Source organism: Hypanus sabinus, chromosome X2, assembly GCF_030144855.1.
Source record: "Hypanus sabinus isolate sHypSab1 chromosome X2, sHypSab1.hap1, whole genome shotgun sequence".
NCBI lineage: Eukaryota > Metazoa > Chordata > Chondrichthyes > Myliobatiformes > Dasyatidae > Hypanus > Hypanus sabinus.
In genome coordinates this window covers 29,985,529-30,003,128 of record NC_082739.1, presented here as the reverse complement: position 1 = coordinate 30,003,128, position 17,600 = coordinate 29,985,529, and the positions used below count along the sequence as shown (strand labels likewise).

At 43.0% G+C, this 17,600-nt stretch overlaps 1 protein-coding gene across 9 annotated transcripts in view; it reads right to left on the bottom strand.

Annotated features, from left to right (window-relative positions):
- Positions 1-17,600, bottom strand: part of LOC132385221 (rho GTPase-activating protein 32-like) — a 556,026-nt gene that overhangs the window by 310,937 nt on the left and 227,489 nt on the right. For all 9 annotated transcript variants that reach the window (XM_059957165.1, XM_059957162.1, XM_059957163.1 and 6 more), the window contains one exon: positions 13,467-13,572. In XM_059957165.1, coding sequence (XP_059813148.1) covers positions 13,467-13,572 — 106 coding nt within the window. The remainder of the gene's footprint in view (positions 1-13,466; positions 13,573-17,600) is intronic.

Genomic DNA, 17,600 nt, shown 5'->3' with positions numbered 1-17,600 from the left:
GCAAAGCCACAGAACAACAGGAAAAAGCAAGAGTGACCAGGGACAAGTTATTGGGTTAATGAGCAATGAATACATTGCTGATGGTTTGCACTCTGGCTAATGTCAATATTTATAGAACAAGATAATTTATCATTATGTGGCAGTAAGTCATCTGTCATTAGGCAATCCATATCTTTGAAAACTTTGATTATCACATGCAATAAAGCCTTATCAGTCTCAGCATCTTCAGACTCAAACTACAGAAGTTGTCCAAGAGGTTGTTAAGGCTGCACTTGGAGCATTATGTACAGCTTTGGCAGACATCATTAAACTGGAAAGAGTGCAGAGAACATTTACCAGGATGCTGCCAAGACTCAAGGGACTGAGTAATAGGCTAGGACTTGTTCCTTGGAATGCAGGAGATTGAAGGGTAACCTTATAGAAGTGTATAAAGTCATGATAGGTACAGATACGATCAATGCACACAGTCTTTCTCCCAGGGAAATGGACCTAAAAACCAGTTAAACGTTGTTCAATAAGAGATGAGAAGGATTTTAAATGGACCTGAGGAGCAAGCTCTTCATATGGAGAGTGGTTCGTATATGTAATGGGCTGCCAGTGGAAGAGGCTGAGGCAAGTACAATAACAACATTTAAGAGACATTTGGATAAGGACATGAATGGAAAGGGTTTAAAGGGCTATGGGGGCAAACAAAAGGAAATGAAAAACTAGCTTAGAACTAGCACCATTGTCAACATAGCCAAGTTGGGCCAAAAGGCCTGTTTCCGTGCTGTGTTAGCTTACACAAGTCTGCACCCCACAGCATATTATGAAGTGTAACAAACCACGCAAAAGGATAGAGAAATAGTGCCCACAATAAGGCAATCTAATGACACCTATGAGCACTTGGATCCCTGGCCCTGCATGTCACATGGAAGCACATCCAAGCATTTTGTTGTGTTGAATATTTCAAGCAAATGCTCCAGCTTACTAACAGCCTGTAACTGAACTTTTTTCTCTCATCTCCGCTCTGATCCATCTGTCAATTACTTTAAAGCAGGGTCACCTGGTTTTAGACTCCACCCTCAGTGTTATACAGTACATCCTATTACATTTCCCTTCAGCATCCTGTATCTAGAGAAAACAATCCCAAACCACGAAATCTTTACTTGCAACTGCATTTCAATCTTACCAACATCTACTAAATTTCTTATGCACCCTTTACAGTGCAATTACACTTTTTATGCATTATGGTGAACAGAACTGAAGGCAGTACTCAAGCCCTAAATTCATTTCCCTGTGGTTTTTGCTGACTTGGAACTGACAGGTTGTCTGTGAGGCACTATCTACAAAGACAAACACAAGGAAATCTGCAGATGCTGGAACTTCAAGCAACACACACAAAATGCTGGTGGAACACAGCAGGCCAGGCAGCATCTATAGGAAGAAGCACTGTCGACATTTCGGGCCAAGACCCTTCGCCCTGCCTGGCCTGCTGTGTTCTACCAGCATTTTGTGTGTGTTGCTTATCTACAAAGAGCTAGCTTTGTGGGACCTATGGCTTTTTTATCTCCAACCCAATGGTGGAAGCAAGAAGAGAGTATGGCATGAATGTTGGGGTTCTAATTAATGGATGTTGCTTTCTTATGGCAGCGTACCATGTCACTCCACTCTTTAAAGGGGGCAGAAGAAAGTAAATTATAGGCCAAATTTTGCTCCTATGTCTTATGGTCCATGTAAATATAGTCAATAGTGCGAAGGGTTCTGCCTGTAATGGATTGGGCTGTATCCACCACTCTCTGTAGTCTTTTCCATTCGTAGGCATTGGAGTTTCCATAGTAGGCTGTGATACAACCAGTTAGAATCATCTCCACTGTGCATCTGGAGAAGTTTGTCAATTTTTTGGTGACATGCCAAATCTATGCAAACTTCTTAAGAAAGTTAAGGTGCTGGCATGCCTTATTTTATGACAGCAATTACAAGCGGGTCCCAGGACAGATCCACTGATATGATGACAACAAGGAATTTAAAGCTACTGACCCTCTCCACCTCCGATCCCCTAATGAGGACTGGTTCATAGACCTCTGGTTTCTTCTTCCTGTACTTTGGTTTTGCTGACGTTGAGTGAGAGATTGTTGTGGCACCACTCAAACAGATTTTCAATCTCCTTCTTCTACAATGATTTATCACCACCTTTGATTCAGCCAACAACAGTGTCATCAGCAAACTTAAATACAGTACTGGAGCTGTACTTAGCCACACAATCATAGGTACACATAAAGCAAGGGGTTATTACACAGCTTTGTGGTGCAACTGTGCTGATAGTGAGTGTGGAGATGTTGTTGCCAATCTGCACTGAATGGGGTCTGCCGGTGAGGAAACAAGGATCCAGTTGCACAAGGAGGTTGTGAGGCTCAGGTCTTGGAACTTATCGATTAGGTTTGAGGGGATGATAGTGTTGAATGCTGAGCTGTTGTCAATAAAAAGCATTTTTACTGTCCAGATTTTCCAGAGCTGAGAGAAGAGCCAATTAAATGGCATCTGCTCTGAACCTGCTGTGACAGTAGGCAAACCGGAGTGGGACCAGTTCACTCCTTAGGCAGAAGTTGGTATGTTTCATGACCATCTTTGCAAAAGAATTTATTACAGTGGATCCAAGTGCAATTGCACGATGGTCATTGAACATAGAACAGTACAGCACATTACAGGCCCTTAGGCCCACAGGCCCACAATGTTGTGCCGACCCTCAAACCCTGCCTCCCATATAATCCCCCACCTTAAATTCCTCCAGATACCTCTCTAGTAGTCTCTTAATCTTCACTAGTGTATCTGCCTCCACCACTGATTCAGGCAGTGCATTCCACGCACCAACCACTCTCTGAGTAAAAAACCTTCCTCCAATATCCCCCTTGAACTTCCCTCCACTTACCTTAAAGCCATGTCCTCTTGTACTGAGCAGTGGTGCCCTGGGGAAGAGGTGCTGGCTGCCCACTCTGTCTATTCCTCTTAATATTTTGTACACCTCTATCATGTCTCCCCTCATCCTCCTTCTCTCCAAAGAGTAAAGCCCTGGCTCCCTTAATCTCTGATCATAATCCATACTCTCTAAACCAGGCAGCATCCTGGTAAATCTCCTCTGTACCCTTTCCAATACTTCCACATCCTTCCTATAGTGAGGCGACCAGAACTGGACACAGTACTCCAAGTATGGCCTAACTAGAGTTTTATAGAGCTGCATCATTACATCGCATCTCTTAAACTCTGTCCCTCGACTTATGAAAACTAATACTCCATAAGCTTTCTTAACTATCCTATCTACCTGTGAGGCAACTTTCAGGGATCTGTGGACATGTACCCCCCAGATCCCTCTGCTCCTCCACACTACCAAGTATCCTGCCATTTACTTTGTACTCTGCCTTGGAGTTTGTCCTTCCAAAGTGTACCACCTCACACTTCTCCGGGTTGAACTCCATCTGCCACTTCTCAGACCACTTCTGCATCCTATCAATGTCTCTCTGCAATCTTCAACAATCCTCTACACTATCTACAACACCACCAACCTTTGTGCCGTCTGCAAACTTGCCAACCCACCCTTCTACCCCCACATCCAGGTCTTTAATAAAAATCACAAAAAGTCGAGGTCCCAGAACAGATCCTTGTGGGACACTACTAGTCACAACCCTCCAATCTGAATGTACTCCCTCCACCATGACCCTCTGCCTTCTACAGGCAAGCCAATTCTGAATCCACCTGGCCAAACTTCCCTGGATCCATGCCTTCTGACTTTCTGAATAAGCCTACCGTGTGGAACCTTGTCAAATGCCTTACTAAAATCCATGTAGATCACATCCACTGCACTAGCCTCATCTATATGCCTGGTCACCTCCTCAAAGAACTCTATCAGGCTTGTTAGGTACGATCTGCCCTTCACAAAGCCATGCTGACTGTGCCTGATCAGACCATGATTCTCTAAATGCCCATAGATCCTATCTCTAAGAATCTTTTCCAACAGCTTTCCCACCACAGACGTAAGGCTCACTGGTCTATAATTACCTGGACTATCCCTACTACCTCTTTGGAACAAGGGGACAACATTCGCCTCCCTCCAATCCTCCGGTACCATTCTCATGGACAACGAGGACATAAAGATCCTAGCCAGAGGTTCAGCAATCTCTTCCTTTGCCTCGTGGAGCAGCCTGGGGAATATTCCGTCAGGCCCCGGGGACTTATCCGTCCTAATGTATTTTAACAACTCCAACACCTCCTCTCCCTTAATATCAGCATGCTCCAGAACATCAACCTCACTCATATTGTCCTCACCGTCATCGTTCCCTCTCAGTGGTAAATACTGAAGAGAAGTATTCATTGAGGACCTCGCTCACTTCCACAGCCTCCAGGCACATCTTCCCACTTTTATCTCTAATTGGTCCTACCTTCACTCCTGTCATCCTTTTGTTCTTCACATAATTGAAGAATGCCTTGGGGTTTTCCTTTACCCTACTCGACGAGGCCTTCTCATGCCCCCTTCTTGCTCTTCTCAGCCCCTTCTTAAGCTCCTTTCTTGCTACCCTATATTCCTCAATAGACCCATCTGATCCTTGCTTCCTAAACCTCATGTATGCTGCCTTCTTCCACCTGACTAGATTTTCCACTTCACTTGTCACCCATGGTACCTTCACCCTACCATTCTTTATCTTCCTCACTGGGACAAATTTATCCCTAACATCCTGCAAGAGATCCTTAAACATCAACCACATGTCCATAGTACATTTCCCTGCAAAAACATCATCCCAATTCACACCCGCAAATTCTAGCCTTTTAGCCTCATAATTTGCCCTTCCCCAATTAAAAATTTTCCTGTCCTTTCTGATTTTATTCTTTTCCATGATAATGCTAAAGGTCAGAGAGCGGTGATCACTGTCCCCCAGATGCTCACCCACTGACAGATTTGTAACCTGACCCGGCAGATTTCCATGTTCTTCTTGGACACCGATATGCATGAAGCCTGATTGAAGCAGATGGATACCTCAGACTGCTGAAGCAAGAGGCTAAGAATGTCAGTTAACACCACCACCCACCCCCCCCCCCCGCCAGCTGATAAGCTCAGGTCTTCAGTGCTCGCACAGGTACACTATCTGGGCTACTTGCTTTCAATGGGTTCACCCTCCTGAAGGATGCTCTCATGTTAGCCTCAGAGATTGAGATCACAGGCTGTCGGGGTGGTGTGGGGTTCATGAAGGTGCTTCTGTTCTGATAGTTAAAGCAAGCATAAAAGGTATGAGCTCATCTGGGAGCAAAGGCTTGTTGTCACTTATGCTTTTTTTATAGATGCTGCCTGGCCTGCTGAGTTCCTCCAGCATATTGTGTGTTGCCATTTATGTTACTTGGCTTTGCTTTGTAGGAGGGTAATGGCATTCAAGCGTTGCCATCAGTTGTTGAGCATCCCTCTGTGATTCAAGTTTAGTCTTGAACTGCCACTTTGCATGCAAAATGGCTTTCCAGAGGTCATACCTGGAATGCTTGCAGCTTTCTGGGTCGCCAGTCCTGAATATAACTGATCTAACCCCCAGCAGATTGTGAATTCCTTAGTTCATCCAGGGCTTCTGGTTAGTAAAGACTGATTGATTCTGTGAGGGCACACTAGTCCACATCTTGTGATCCACATGTATAAAATTTGTGACAACCATGGTACATTCATTCAGTCCAGTGCATTGACTTGAAAGCAGTATCTTCTCTTCCTCCTGTGACCACCACTTTCCTTACTTCTGGCGCCTTGCTCTTTAGTCCCTGCCTATATGCAGGTAGAGTAGCCAGATGGTCAGATTTCCTGAATTGCAGTTGAGGGATGGAACAGCAGTAATTTTTGATGGTAATGTAGCACTGGTCAAGTGTTTTGGGTACTCTCGTGCAGCAGGTGATGTGCTGATAGTGCTTGGGCAGCCTGAGTCAAGTTCCTGGCAAGGCATCAATTGAGTGCCAGTGTTACATCTGCTTTTGATGATTAAGTAAACTGTTCAGGATCATGCTTGAAAACACTCTCAGTCGAACAGTCAGGAGAACAAAAGTGAGACAAGACATCGGAGCACCACGATGAGGCAGATGCCACCATCTAGTTCATTAAGAACTACTCAGGCTGCAGCGTCTATCCGGAGTGTGGGAAGTGAGCCATGTCTCAGTAAAACAGAGTAAGCAGCAATCCTTCATTTCCCTCTGATACAGCAAACACACTCTTAGGTGCTCTATCTTGCTCTCAAATGATAGTTCATTGGTCAGGAGGATACTAAGGAGCAGCAATTATATTCCCTATTGCTTTAGTCTGGTCTGAAGCGCTCCACAGCACACACTGTTCCTGCAATGGTGCATATCTGATTATTTCCAGGTGCTGTATGTTCACCAAGTCCTTTTAGCTTATTTGGAGATTGTAAGATCACTTATACATTTAGACGGTTCACTTCCCACACTCCAGATAGACGCTGCAGCCTGAGGGGTTCTTAATGGGCTATATGGCAGTATCTGCCTCATCATGGTGCTCGGATGCCTGCCTTCTCCCCATATCCTTTCACACCCTGACTAATCAAGAACCTATCAACCTCCACCTTAAATACACCAAATAACCTAGTCTCCATAGCCGCTTGTGGCAACAAATTTGACAGTTTCAACACCCTCTAGCTAAAGAAATTCCTTCTTATTTCCATTCTACATGGACACCTCTCTTTTCTCATGCTGTACCCTCCAATGAGAATACTCTTAACTTCCCATTAACTTTTGCTTTATTATATGCCCTCTCTTTAGCTCATATTTATGATGGCTTTTACTTCCCTGGTCAGCCATGGTTGTATCAACGTGCCTTTGGAATACTTCTTCCTTGGGATGCACCTAACCTGCGCACTCCCAGAAACTCCAGCCATTGCTATTCTGCCATCATCCCTGCTAGTGTCCCCTTCCAACACACACAAAATGCTGGAGGAACTCAACAGGCTAGGCAGCATCTATAGAAAAAAGTACAGTTGACGTTTTGGGTGGAGACCCTTCAACAGGACTGAAGAAAAAAGATGAGTAGATTTTAAAGGTGTGGGGGAGGGGACAGAGAAACACAAGGTGAAACTGGGAGGGGGAGGGATGAAGTAAAAAGCTGGGAAGTTCATTGGTGAAACAGACAGAAAAGGAAGGAGGAGCACCAGAGGGGGGCAATGAGCAGACAAGGAGATAATGAGATGGGGAATGGTGAGGGGTGGGGGGGGGGGGGGGGGGGGTGTGAAGCATTACCAGAAGTTGGAGAAATCGATTTTCAGGTTGGAAGTTCACCCAAACAGAATACAAGGAGTGGTTACTCCAACCTAAGTATGGCCTCATCACGACAGTACAGGAGGCCATGGATGGACAGAATGGAATTAAAATTGGATTGGGAAGTGCAATTGGAATGGGGACTGGAATTAAAACAGGTGGCCACTGGGAAATCATGCTTGTTCTGGCAGACAGAGTGTAGATGCTTGGCAAAGTAGTTTCCCAATTGACGTCGGGTCTCACTGATATACAGGCGGCCACACAGGGAGCACAGAACACAGTAAATGACCCCAGCAGACTCACAGGTGAAGTGCTGCTTCACCTGGAAGGACTGTTCAGGACCCCGAGGGAGGAGGTGTATAGGCAAGTGTAGCACTTGTTCCACTTGCAAGGATAAATGCCAGGAGGGAGATCAGCGGAGTGGGACGAATGGACAAAGAAGTCACATAGACAGTGATCCCTGCGGAAAACAGAAAGTAGTTGGGGGTGGCAGGGGAAGACGTGCTTGGAGAGGGTGGTAGTTTTGGAGAATTATGCACTAGATGTGGAGGCTGGTGGAGTAGTAGATGAGGACAAGAGGAACCCTATTCCTAGTAGGGTGGCGGGAGGATGGGGGTAAGAGCAGACACGAGTGAAATGGAAAAGATGTGGTTGAGGGCAATGTTAATGGCGGAGGAAGGGAAGCCCCTTTCTTTGAAAAAGAGGACTTCTCCTTCGTTCTACAATGAAAAGCCTCATCCTGACAGCAGATGTGGGAGAGATGGAGGAATTGAGAATGGGACAGCATTTTTACAAGTATCAGGGTGGGATGAGGTGTAGCCCATATAGCTGTGAGAGTCCATGGGTTTGTAGGAACATTGGTGGATAAGCTGTCTCTGAAGATATAGGCAGTGAAATTGAGAAAGGGAAAGGAGGTGTCAAAAGCGGACCAGGTGAATTTGAGGGCAGAGTGGAAGCCGGAGGCGAAGTGGATGAAGTCAACAAGATTGGTGCACAGGAAACAGCACCAATACAGTTGTCAATGTAGCAAAGGAAAAGTGCAGGATGGTCACCAGTGTAGGCTTAGAACATAGACTGTTCCACATAGCCGACAAACAGGCAGGCATAGCTGGCACCCATATGAGAGCCCATGGCTACCACTTCTGTTTGAAGGAAGTAGGAGGAGCCAAAGGAGAAATTATTTAGAATGAGGACAAGTTCTGCAAGGTGGGGGAGAGTGGTGGTTGTGGAGGGGAAGTGGTTAGGTCTTTTGTCCAGAAAAAAAAACAGAGAGCTTTAAGGACTTCCTGGTGGGTGATGGAGGTATATAGGGACTGGATGTCCATAGTTAAAATAAGATGATGGGAGCCAGGGAACTTGAAATCCTTGAAAAGATCAAGAGTGTGCGAGGTCCTGCCTGGCCTGCTGAGTTCCTCCAGCATTTTGCACCTGTTGCTCAGATTTCCAGCATCTGCAGATTTTCTCTTGTTAGAGGCTCCTTCTGATGAACTCTGTCCAGTTCCTCTCTCATATCTCCGTAATTCCCTTTACTTCAATGTAATACTGATACATCTGACTTAAGCTTCTCCCTCTCAAATTGCAAGGTAATTTTAACTTTCCACATATGTACTGGGAATCCAATACTGTAAAAGGACTTGATGGGATAGAACTTTGTAAAATATGTTCAGTAAAGTTTTCTTCATCAGTACGTAACAGTCCCAATGAGAGAGTGTGTGATACTTTAGAGTGTGGGAATGAGTCAGGGCAGGTGACAGAAGCTTGTGAAGGGGAATACTTTGCATCCAGTGACCACAACATCATTAGTTTCCAAGTAAATATGCAAAGAGATAGGTCTGGTCCATGGATTGAGATTCTAAATTGAAGAAAGGCCAATCCTGATGGTATCAAATGATCTGGCAAGAATGATTGGGGCAGGCTGTTTTCTGGCAAAGGAGTACTTGATAAGTGGGAGGCCTTCAAAAATGAAATTTTGAGAGTCCGAAGCATGTACGTGCCTAGTAGAATAAAAGATAACAAAAACATGAGTAGGGAACCTTTGTTTTCAACAGATATTTAGGCCCTGGATAAGAGAGAATAGGAGGTACATAGCAGTTACGGGCAAGTAGGAACAAAGGAGGTCCTTATGGAGTATAAGAAATGCAACAGAACATTTAAGAAATAAATCAGTAAGGCTAAAATAAGGCATGAGGTTGCTCTTTGCATTCAAGATGATGGAGAATTTTTAGACATTTTACAGGTATGTTAAGAGCAAAAGCAATGCAAGGAACAAAATCGCTCCTCTGGAAGACCAGAATGGTAATCCATGTGTGGAGCCAAAAGAGATGGGGAAGATCTTAAATGCATTCTTTGCATCTGTATTTACGTGGGAGATGGATACACAGTCTAAAGAAATGAGATAAAGTGGGAACAATTTCATGGACCCTGCACATATTACAGAGAAGGAGGTGTTTTACTACCCTGAGGCAAATCTATGGTGAATCTATGGAATTTGTTGCCACAAGCAGCAGTGGAGGCCAAGTCATTGGGTGTACTTAAGGCAGAGATTGATAGGTACCTGAGTAGTCAGGGCATCAAAGGTTATGTTGAGAAGGCAGGGGAATGGGACTAAAGGGGAGATTGGATCAGCTCATGATGAAATGGCAGAGCAGACTCAATGGGCCAGATGGCTGACTTCTGCTCCTTTGCCTTATGGTCAAATCAGGGCGGATAAATCCCCAAAGTTTGACAAGGCGTTCCCTCAGACCCTACGGAAAGCAAGTGCAGAAATTACCGCAGCGCTGGCAGAGATATTTAAAACATCCTTAGCAAAAGGACAGGTACCAGAGGATTGGCAGATAGCTGATGTTTTTCCACTGTTTAAAAAAATCTCAGATCAGAACCCAGGAAATCATTGGCCAGTGAGTCTGACATCAGTAGTGGGAAAGTTATTGGAAGGTATTCTAAGGGATCAGATATATAAGTATTTGGACAGACATAGACAAATTAAGTATAGTCAACATGGCTTCGTGCATGGTAGGTCGTGACTAACCAATCATATAGAGTTCTTCGAGGAAGTTACCAGGAAAGTAGATGAAGGCAAGGCAGTGGATGATGTCTACATGGACTATAGCAAAGCATTTAACAAGGTCCCACATGGGAGGCTGGTCAAGAAGCTTCAGTTGCTCAACATTCAAGATGAAATAGTAAACTGGATTAGACATGGGCTTTGTGGGAGAAGCCAGAGAGTGGTAGTAGAGTGTTGCCTCTCTGACTGGAGGCCTGTGACTAGCTGTGTGCCTTCATATATCAAAGTACTGAGTACAGAAGATGGGATGTTACGTTGAAGTCATATCAGACATTAGTGAGACCTAATTAGGAGTACTGTGTGCAGTTTTGGTCACCTACCTACAGAAAAGATGTAAACAAGGTTGAAAGAGTACAGAGAAAACTTACAAAGATGTTGCTGGATCTGGAGGGCCTGAGTTAAAGTGTCATGCAAAAGTTTTGGCACCCCTGGTCAAAATTTCTGTTACTGTGAATAGTTAAGAGAGTAGAAGATGAACTGATCTCCAAAAGTCAAAGTTAAAGATGAAACATTCTTTTCATCACTTTAAGAAAGATGTGTGTATTATTTTTGTTTTGAACAATCTTAGAGTGAAAAAACAGAAAGGAGCACCATGCAAAAGTTTGGGCACCCCAACAGATTTGAGCTCTCAGATAACTTTTACCAAGATCTCAGACCTTAATTAGCTTGTTAGGGCTATGGCTTGTTCATAGTCATCGTTAGGAAAGGCTAGATGATGCAAACTTCAAAGCTTTATAAATACCATGACTCCTCAAACTTTGTCCCAACAATCAGCAGCCATGGGCTCCTCTAAGCAGCTACCTAGCACTCTGAAAATTAAAATAAATGATGCCCACAAAGCAGGAGAAGACGATAAGAAGATAGCAAAGCGTTTTCAGATAGCCCTTTCCTCATTTTGTAATGTAATTAAGAAATGGCAGTTAATAGGAACAGCGGCGATCAAGTTGAGGTCTGGAAGACCAAGAAAACTTTCCGAGAGAACCGCTTGTAGGATTGTTAGAAAAGCAAATCAAAAGTCATGGAAGAGTCATCAGAAGAAAATCTTTCCTGTGTCCTCACCACAAAATTCAGTGTCAGAAGTTTGCAAAGGAACATCTAAACAAGCCTGATGCATTTTGGAAACAAGTCCTGTGGACTGATGAAGTTAAAATAGAACTTTTTGGCCACAATGAGCGAAGGTATGTTTGGAGAAAAAAGGGTGCAGAATTTCATGAAAAGAACACCTCTCCAACTGCTAAGCACAGTGGTGGGTCGATCATGCTATGGGCTTGTGTTGCAGCCAGTGGCACAGGGGACATTTCACTGGTAGAGGGGAGAATGAATTCAATTAAATACCAGCAAATTTTGGAAGCAAACATCAGTCTGTAAAAAAGCTGAAAACGAAAAGAGGATGTCTTCTGCAACAGGATAATGATCCTAAACACACCTCAAAATCCACAATCAACTACCTCAAGAGGCACAAGCTGAAGGTTTTGCCATGCCCCTCACAGTCCCCTGACCTAAACATCATCGAAAATCTGTGAAGAGACCTCAAAAGAGCAATGAATGCAAGACGGCCCAAGAATCTCACAGAACTAGAAGCCTTTTGCAAGGAAGAATGGGTGAAAATCCCCCAAACAAGAGTTGAAAGACTGCTAGCTGGCTACAGAAAGTGTTTACAAGCTGTGATACTTGTCAAAGGGGGTGTTACTATGTACTGACCATGCAGGGTGCCCAAACTTTTGCTTCGGGCCCTATTCCATTTTTGTTATTTTGAAAGCGTAAAAGATGGAAATAAAAAAGTAATCTTGCTTAAAATATTAAAGAAATGTGTCATCTTTAGCTTTATGCCTCTTGGAAATCAGGTCATCTTTTACTCTCTTAGCTATTCACAGTAACAGAAATTTTGACTGGGGTGCCCAAACTTTTGCATGCCACTGAATAAGATTAAATCAGTTAGGACTGTATTCTTTAGAATGTAGAAAATTGATAGGAGACATTTGATAGCGGTATACAAAATTATGAGGGGTATAGATAGGGTTAATGCAAGCAGACTATTTCCACTGAAGTTGGGTGGGATTACAACCAGAAGTTGTAAGGTGAGAAGTTTTAAGGAGAACATAAAGGAAACTTCACTCAAAGGGTCGTGTGAGCATGTAATGAGCTGCCAGCATAACCATGCAAGCTCAATTTCAATGTTTGATAAGTTTGGATAGGTACATGGATAGTAGGGATATGGAGGGCTATGGCCCCAGAGTGGACTGATGGAAGTAGGCAGCTTAAATAGTTTCAACATGGACTAGATTGGTTGAAAGGCCCTTTTCTGTGCTGTACTTCTCTATGACTATGATTAAAGTGATGAGGAAGACTGAAACATTGAGATGAATGCGGAACGCAAGCATGGTTTCAGTGCCGACTACTTGTCTTCTGATCGCTGATGGGTTTGCTCTACTGATGAAGGAGCCTGTGTGGCCTATTGCTGTGCCCAAAGGGCAGGCCTCTGTGTTCAAGCTGTATCTCTTTCTTTCAACGATGTCAGAGGATAATACTGAGGTTCTGCGTTTATAGATTTGGATATGAACTATGGACTTTTTCCAGTCTTTATTAGTTTTTATATTCTTGTTAGTCACCCATTCCTGTTTTCCCTTTCGCTTTTTTTCCTGTGGGTAACGGGGGTTGGGGTTGGGGGGGGGGGGGGGGGTCCAATGTCCTTGTTGCATTTTTGTTAGCTTTTTGTGTGGGGGAGGGGGATTTTGAGGTCAATGTTCTTGTAATGTTTCATGCCAGGGAGAGGGGGTCGATGATCTTGTGATTTGTGTGGAGGCGGTTGATAATCGTGTTGCTCTTTTTTGTGTGGGGGCAGTGGGTTTGCTCTTTTGCTTTGAACCGACTTCCATGGTTTTCTTTGATTCGTGGCTAACCGGAGTAGAAGAACCTCAGAGTTGCATACTGCATACATACTTTGTTATTAAAATAACCTTTTGAATCTTTGTATGAATTGTACACGCAAGTGAAAAGTGGTACAAAAACAAATTATTTGGCATTCTGAATTCAACAGTTTTCAAATACATTTCAGATAACATTCAGACTATCAGATGTAGAGGATATTGAAGGCTTTGGGCAAATAAAAGAATTTCAATTTATCCACTAGAATTATTACCATAGTACTAATGGTCTCTTCCCAATCAAGACGATCTCGAGGAGGGAGGGTTAGCAGCTCTGGAAAGTAATCATCCTCATCCAGCAGTGATGAAGCTCTCTTCAACCTGCAACCAAATTAAAATTATAAAATCAACTACAAATACCCACATAGAAGCTCTGATCAATAAATTCAGAACATCAGGAAGCTCTTCATGCAAAACAATGATCCTGAACATCAAAATTATATTTTTTTTAAAGAAATAAATGGATACAGTAAAGGGAAATATAACAGCTCCTTTGGAATGGAAAAATTAAAACTGGCCCAAATGCAATCTGATAAGAGCAATAATCCCATATTATTCCACCAGGACAACCAAATGCAACAGTTTCTAATCACACATCTGAATTTATAAGTCTACAGGAATCTATAGTGCAGGTGTAAACTATAGACAGGGAATTAAGATCCACTAAGTGTCTCATTTAAGTGAAGTTTATAGACTAATGTTAAAGCTTTATTTATTGAAAATTGATAAAAGTTCAGGTAGATATAAAGATTGTAATGCAAATCAATGAAGCCCTGGCAACATTATTCATTTCAGCCATCACTTATTGTATAATCTAGCTGCTCCCTTCAAAACAGCCATAATTATCTGGAAAGCAATACTCATTGCGCACAACATTTAAGGCCCAAGCCAAGAAGCTAATGGAATATTCATTTGGCTCGTTCACTCTGCTGTAACAATACTAAAAAAAAATTACAGCATTCAAACTTAAGCAATTACATCAGTTGGTGTTGTGACTTTGAGAAAGGGATTCCCATTATTAAGGATGCAGTGCTTCAACCAGCATCGAGGTTGTACACACAGAAACACTTGCAAGATCCACATAGATTCCCATTATTAAGGATGCAGTGCTTCAACCAGCATCGAGGTTGTACACACAGAAACACTTGCAAGATCCACATAATCTTCAATTGAGAACACGGCTGTTTCATTACAGTACTCAACTCCCCCAATCTATAACTATCACAGGACACCATAGGAACCACCAGAACCATTAGTTCAGTGTTCAAAGTGGTTCTCCCTATCCTCCCAAGACATCAGCAGATACAGTCTAAAAGATTTAAATTGGCCTTTAACAACACAATATTTGTCATGCATTTTGAGATGTTTATTTCTAATTGTTCATCACCATTTCCACTCTTAAATTATTTTGTTAAAAGTTGGTATCTTCTTAAATATTTGTCTTTTTTTTAAATAGTTCTCACCTGGAAATAAAGCTCCTTTAATTATTGTTTCCAGAAGAAACCTACGTGAGTAAATATTATCCAAGAAGCAAATTCACTAAGAACATGCCAAAGTAAGTAAATATTTCTAAAAACTGAGGCCAGATTTTTGAAAAGTATTAGAAATAACTCCGGCTGGTTAGTTGCTCATCATTAAATTTAGAGGAATGGAAGAAAGAGACAGAGAAGTTACGTAGAGGGGGAACTGCCTAGATTTATCAAAACACCACAGAAATAGGTCCTTCAGCCAACATTCCCCATGGGCCTATCATTCATCGTGTAAGTCCTACCTTGATTTGACTTTCCTAAATGCAACACTTCACACTTGTCTGAATTAAACTCTATTTGCCATCCCTTGACCCACTTACTCAGCTGATAAGATCCTCCTGTAACCTTTGATAACATTATTTACTGTCCACTATACCAACCATATCAGTGTACTATGCAAATTTACAAAGCATGCCTTATATATTCTTATCCAAATCTTGATATAGATGTCAAACAACAGGCCCCAGCACCAATCCAAGGGCCTCGAGTAGAAAAAACAACCTTCCAGTATCACCCTGTTTCCTCAAAAAGTGTGGAAACAAAGTCTTTGAATATTTTAAGGCAGAGTTTAAAGATTTCTGATCAGTACTGGAATAAATGGTCATCGAGGATTGGTGGGAATGTGGAGCTGTAGTTAAACTCAGCCATAATTTCATTGAATAGCAGAACAGGCTCAAGGCACTGAGAGGCCAATCTCTGCTCCTAATTCGTACAGTCAAGTCAGATTCAGATTATTGTCATTTAGAAACCACAAATGCAATGCAGTTAAAAAATGAGACTACGTTCCTCCAGAATGATATCACAAAAGCATATGACAAAACAGACTACACTAGAAAATCCATATAACGTTTGGCAATCCCCAATCCAGAGTCCAGAGAGACTGCTGCATATTAATATCGCTCTACCGTTTTAGCGCATTCCCCGGAAAGGAGCTCCAAATCCACCAGACAAACAAGACCAAAAACTAAAGCTTCAAGACCTGCACAAAACCACATAGTTACAACAGTGCAAACACTAGCATAATTGATAAAAAAAAAACAGACTATGGGCACAGTAAGAATAGTCCAAAGATGCTAAAGGACTAGAAGTTCAAAAGAAATCACCACAGTTTCCACAAGACCCCAGGGTCCCGACAGACTCGCCATCCCACGCTGGCGGCAGAAGGAAATATCCCCGCTATGGACTTCCACGGCACCGCCCGACTCAGCCTTCCAGACACAGCACACAATGAAAGCTCCATCGAACCCAGCCTCGCAGACGCAGCACACACCGAAAGCAACCTGACCACAGCAGACTCCGAGTCGGTCGAACCTCCGAGCTGACGACCATCCCTGCCGGCACAGCTTCTCCGAGCACCATTGCCTCGCCAACGGCCATCGACAACACGACCCTGAGGACTGGGGGCCTGTTCTTCCCAGCAGTCCCGGACCTCACAGCAGAAACAGCAACGAAGAAGGTCTTCCTGGAGATTTCCCGATGCTCCTCCATGCTCCCACATCCATTTTCAATCGATTATGATTGCACACAGCACACCACTTCACAAACAACAGGTAATCAGCTCTGGAGTGGCCGCTGCAAGCTGTGTCGCGCCACCATCTTGGAAGTCTATGTAATATGTGGGTTTTCTGCTGCCATATGCAGTATGCAAATTTTTGAATGCATTTGCGCATTGTACATGTGGCTAATACAGCCATGGTTGCAGACTGTACAGTCCAGTAAATTCTTTCAATTAAATTTTAATTCCTTGAGCCAAACCTCCCAAAATGGAGTTGAAATTGTTGTGAACTTGGCTCCTATAACTGCTAATGTCATATTTTGACCTTTATGGAAAATGAATACCAGATTTGACTTATGGTTTCCAGCCTCACTAGAACAAATCTTCAGTATCCTTTTCAGTAACAGCACTTTACTGAACCTCTTCATGACCACATTACTGCCTATAATTGAACTGCCAGCAGTTGTACTGATATTCATACGAACAAACTGGTTGCGAACATTAAAATTAAACTCAGTACATTTTCCACCTTTCCACTCATGCAGTATCTAAAGCATTGAGATAATCAGATTCAGTGTTATACAAAGTCCTTGTTGTGGCCTTCTGTGATCAAGTTTCCCACTGTCTCACACCTTGTGTCAAATTCATTCACATCATTCAGGCTTGCTATCAGAGTTTTTATCTTTACTACTGTCATGTCACTCCACTCTTTAAGAGATGGAGGCAGAAGAAAGGCAATTATAAGCCAGTTAGCCTGACTTCAGTGGTTGGCAAGATATTGGAGTCAATTGTTAAGGATTAGGTTTTAGGGTACTTGGAGGCTTGTCATAAAAATAGGCCAAAGTCAGCATGGAGGGAAAATCTTGCCTGACAAATCTGTTGGAATGCTTTGAGGAAATAAGGGAAATAAGGTGCAGGATAGATAAAGGAAGTTGGTGGATGTATTTTATTTGAATTTTCAGAAAGCTTTTGACAAGGTGCCACACATGAGGCTACTTAACAAGTTACAAGTCCATGGCCTCGAAAGATACTAGCATGGAGAGATGATTGACTAACTGGCAGGAGACAAAAGAGTGGGAATAAAACAGCCCTTTTCTAGTTGGGTGCGGGTGACCAGTGGTGTTCACTAAGGATCAGTGTTGGGACCACTTCTTTTCATGTTATATGTGAATGATTTTGATGACAGAATTGAAGGCTCTATGGCCAAGTTTGCGGATGACACAGAGATGGGTGTAGGGGCAAACAGTACTGAGAAAGAAGGGAGTCAGACAATGGGAGAATGGGCAAAGAAGTGGCAGATGGAATATGGTATAGGGAAGTACATG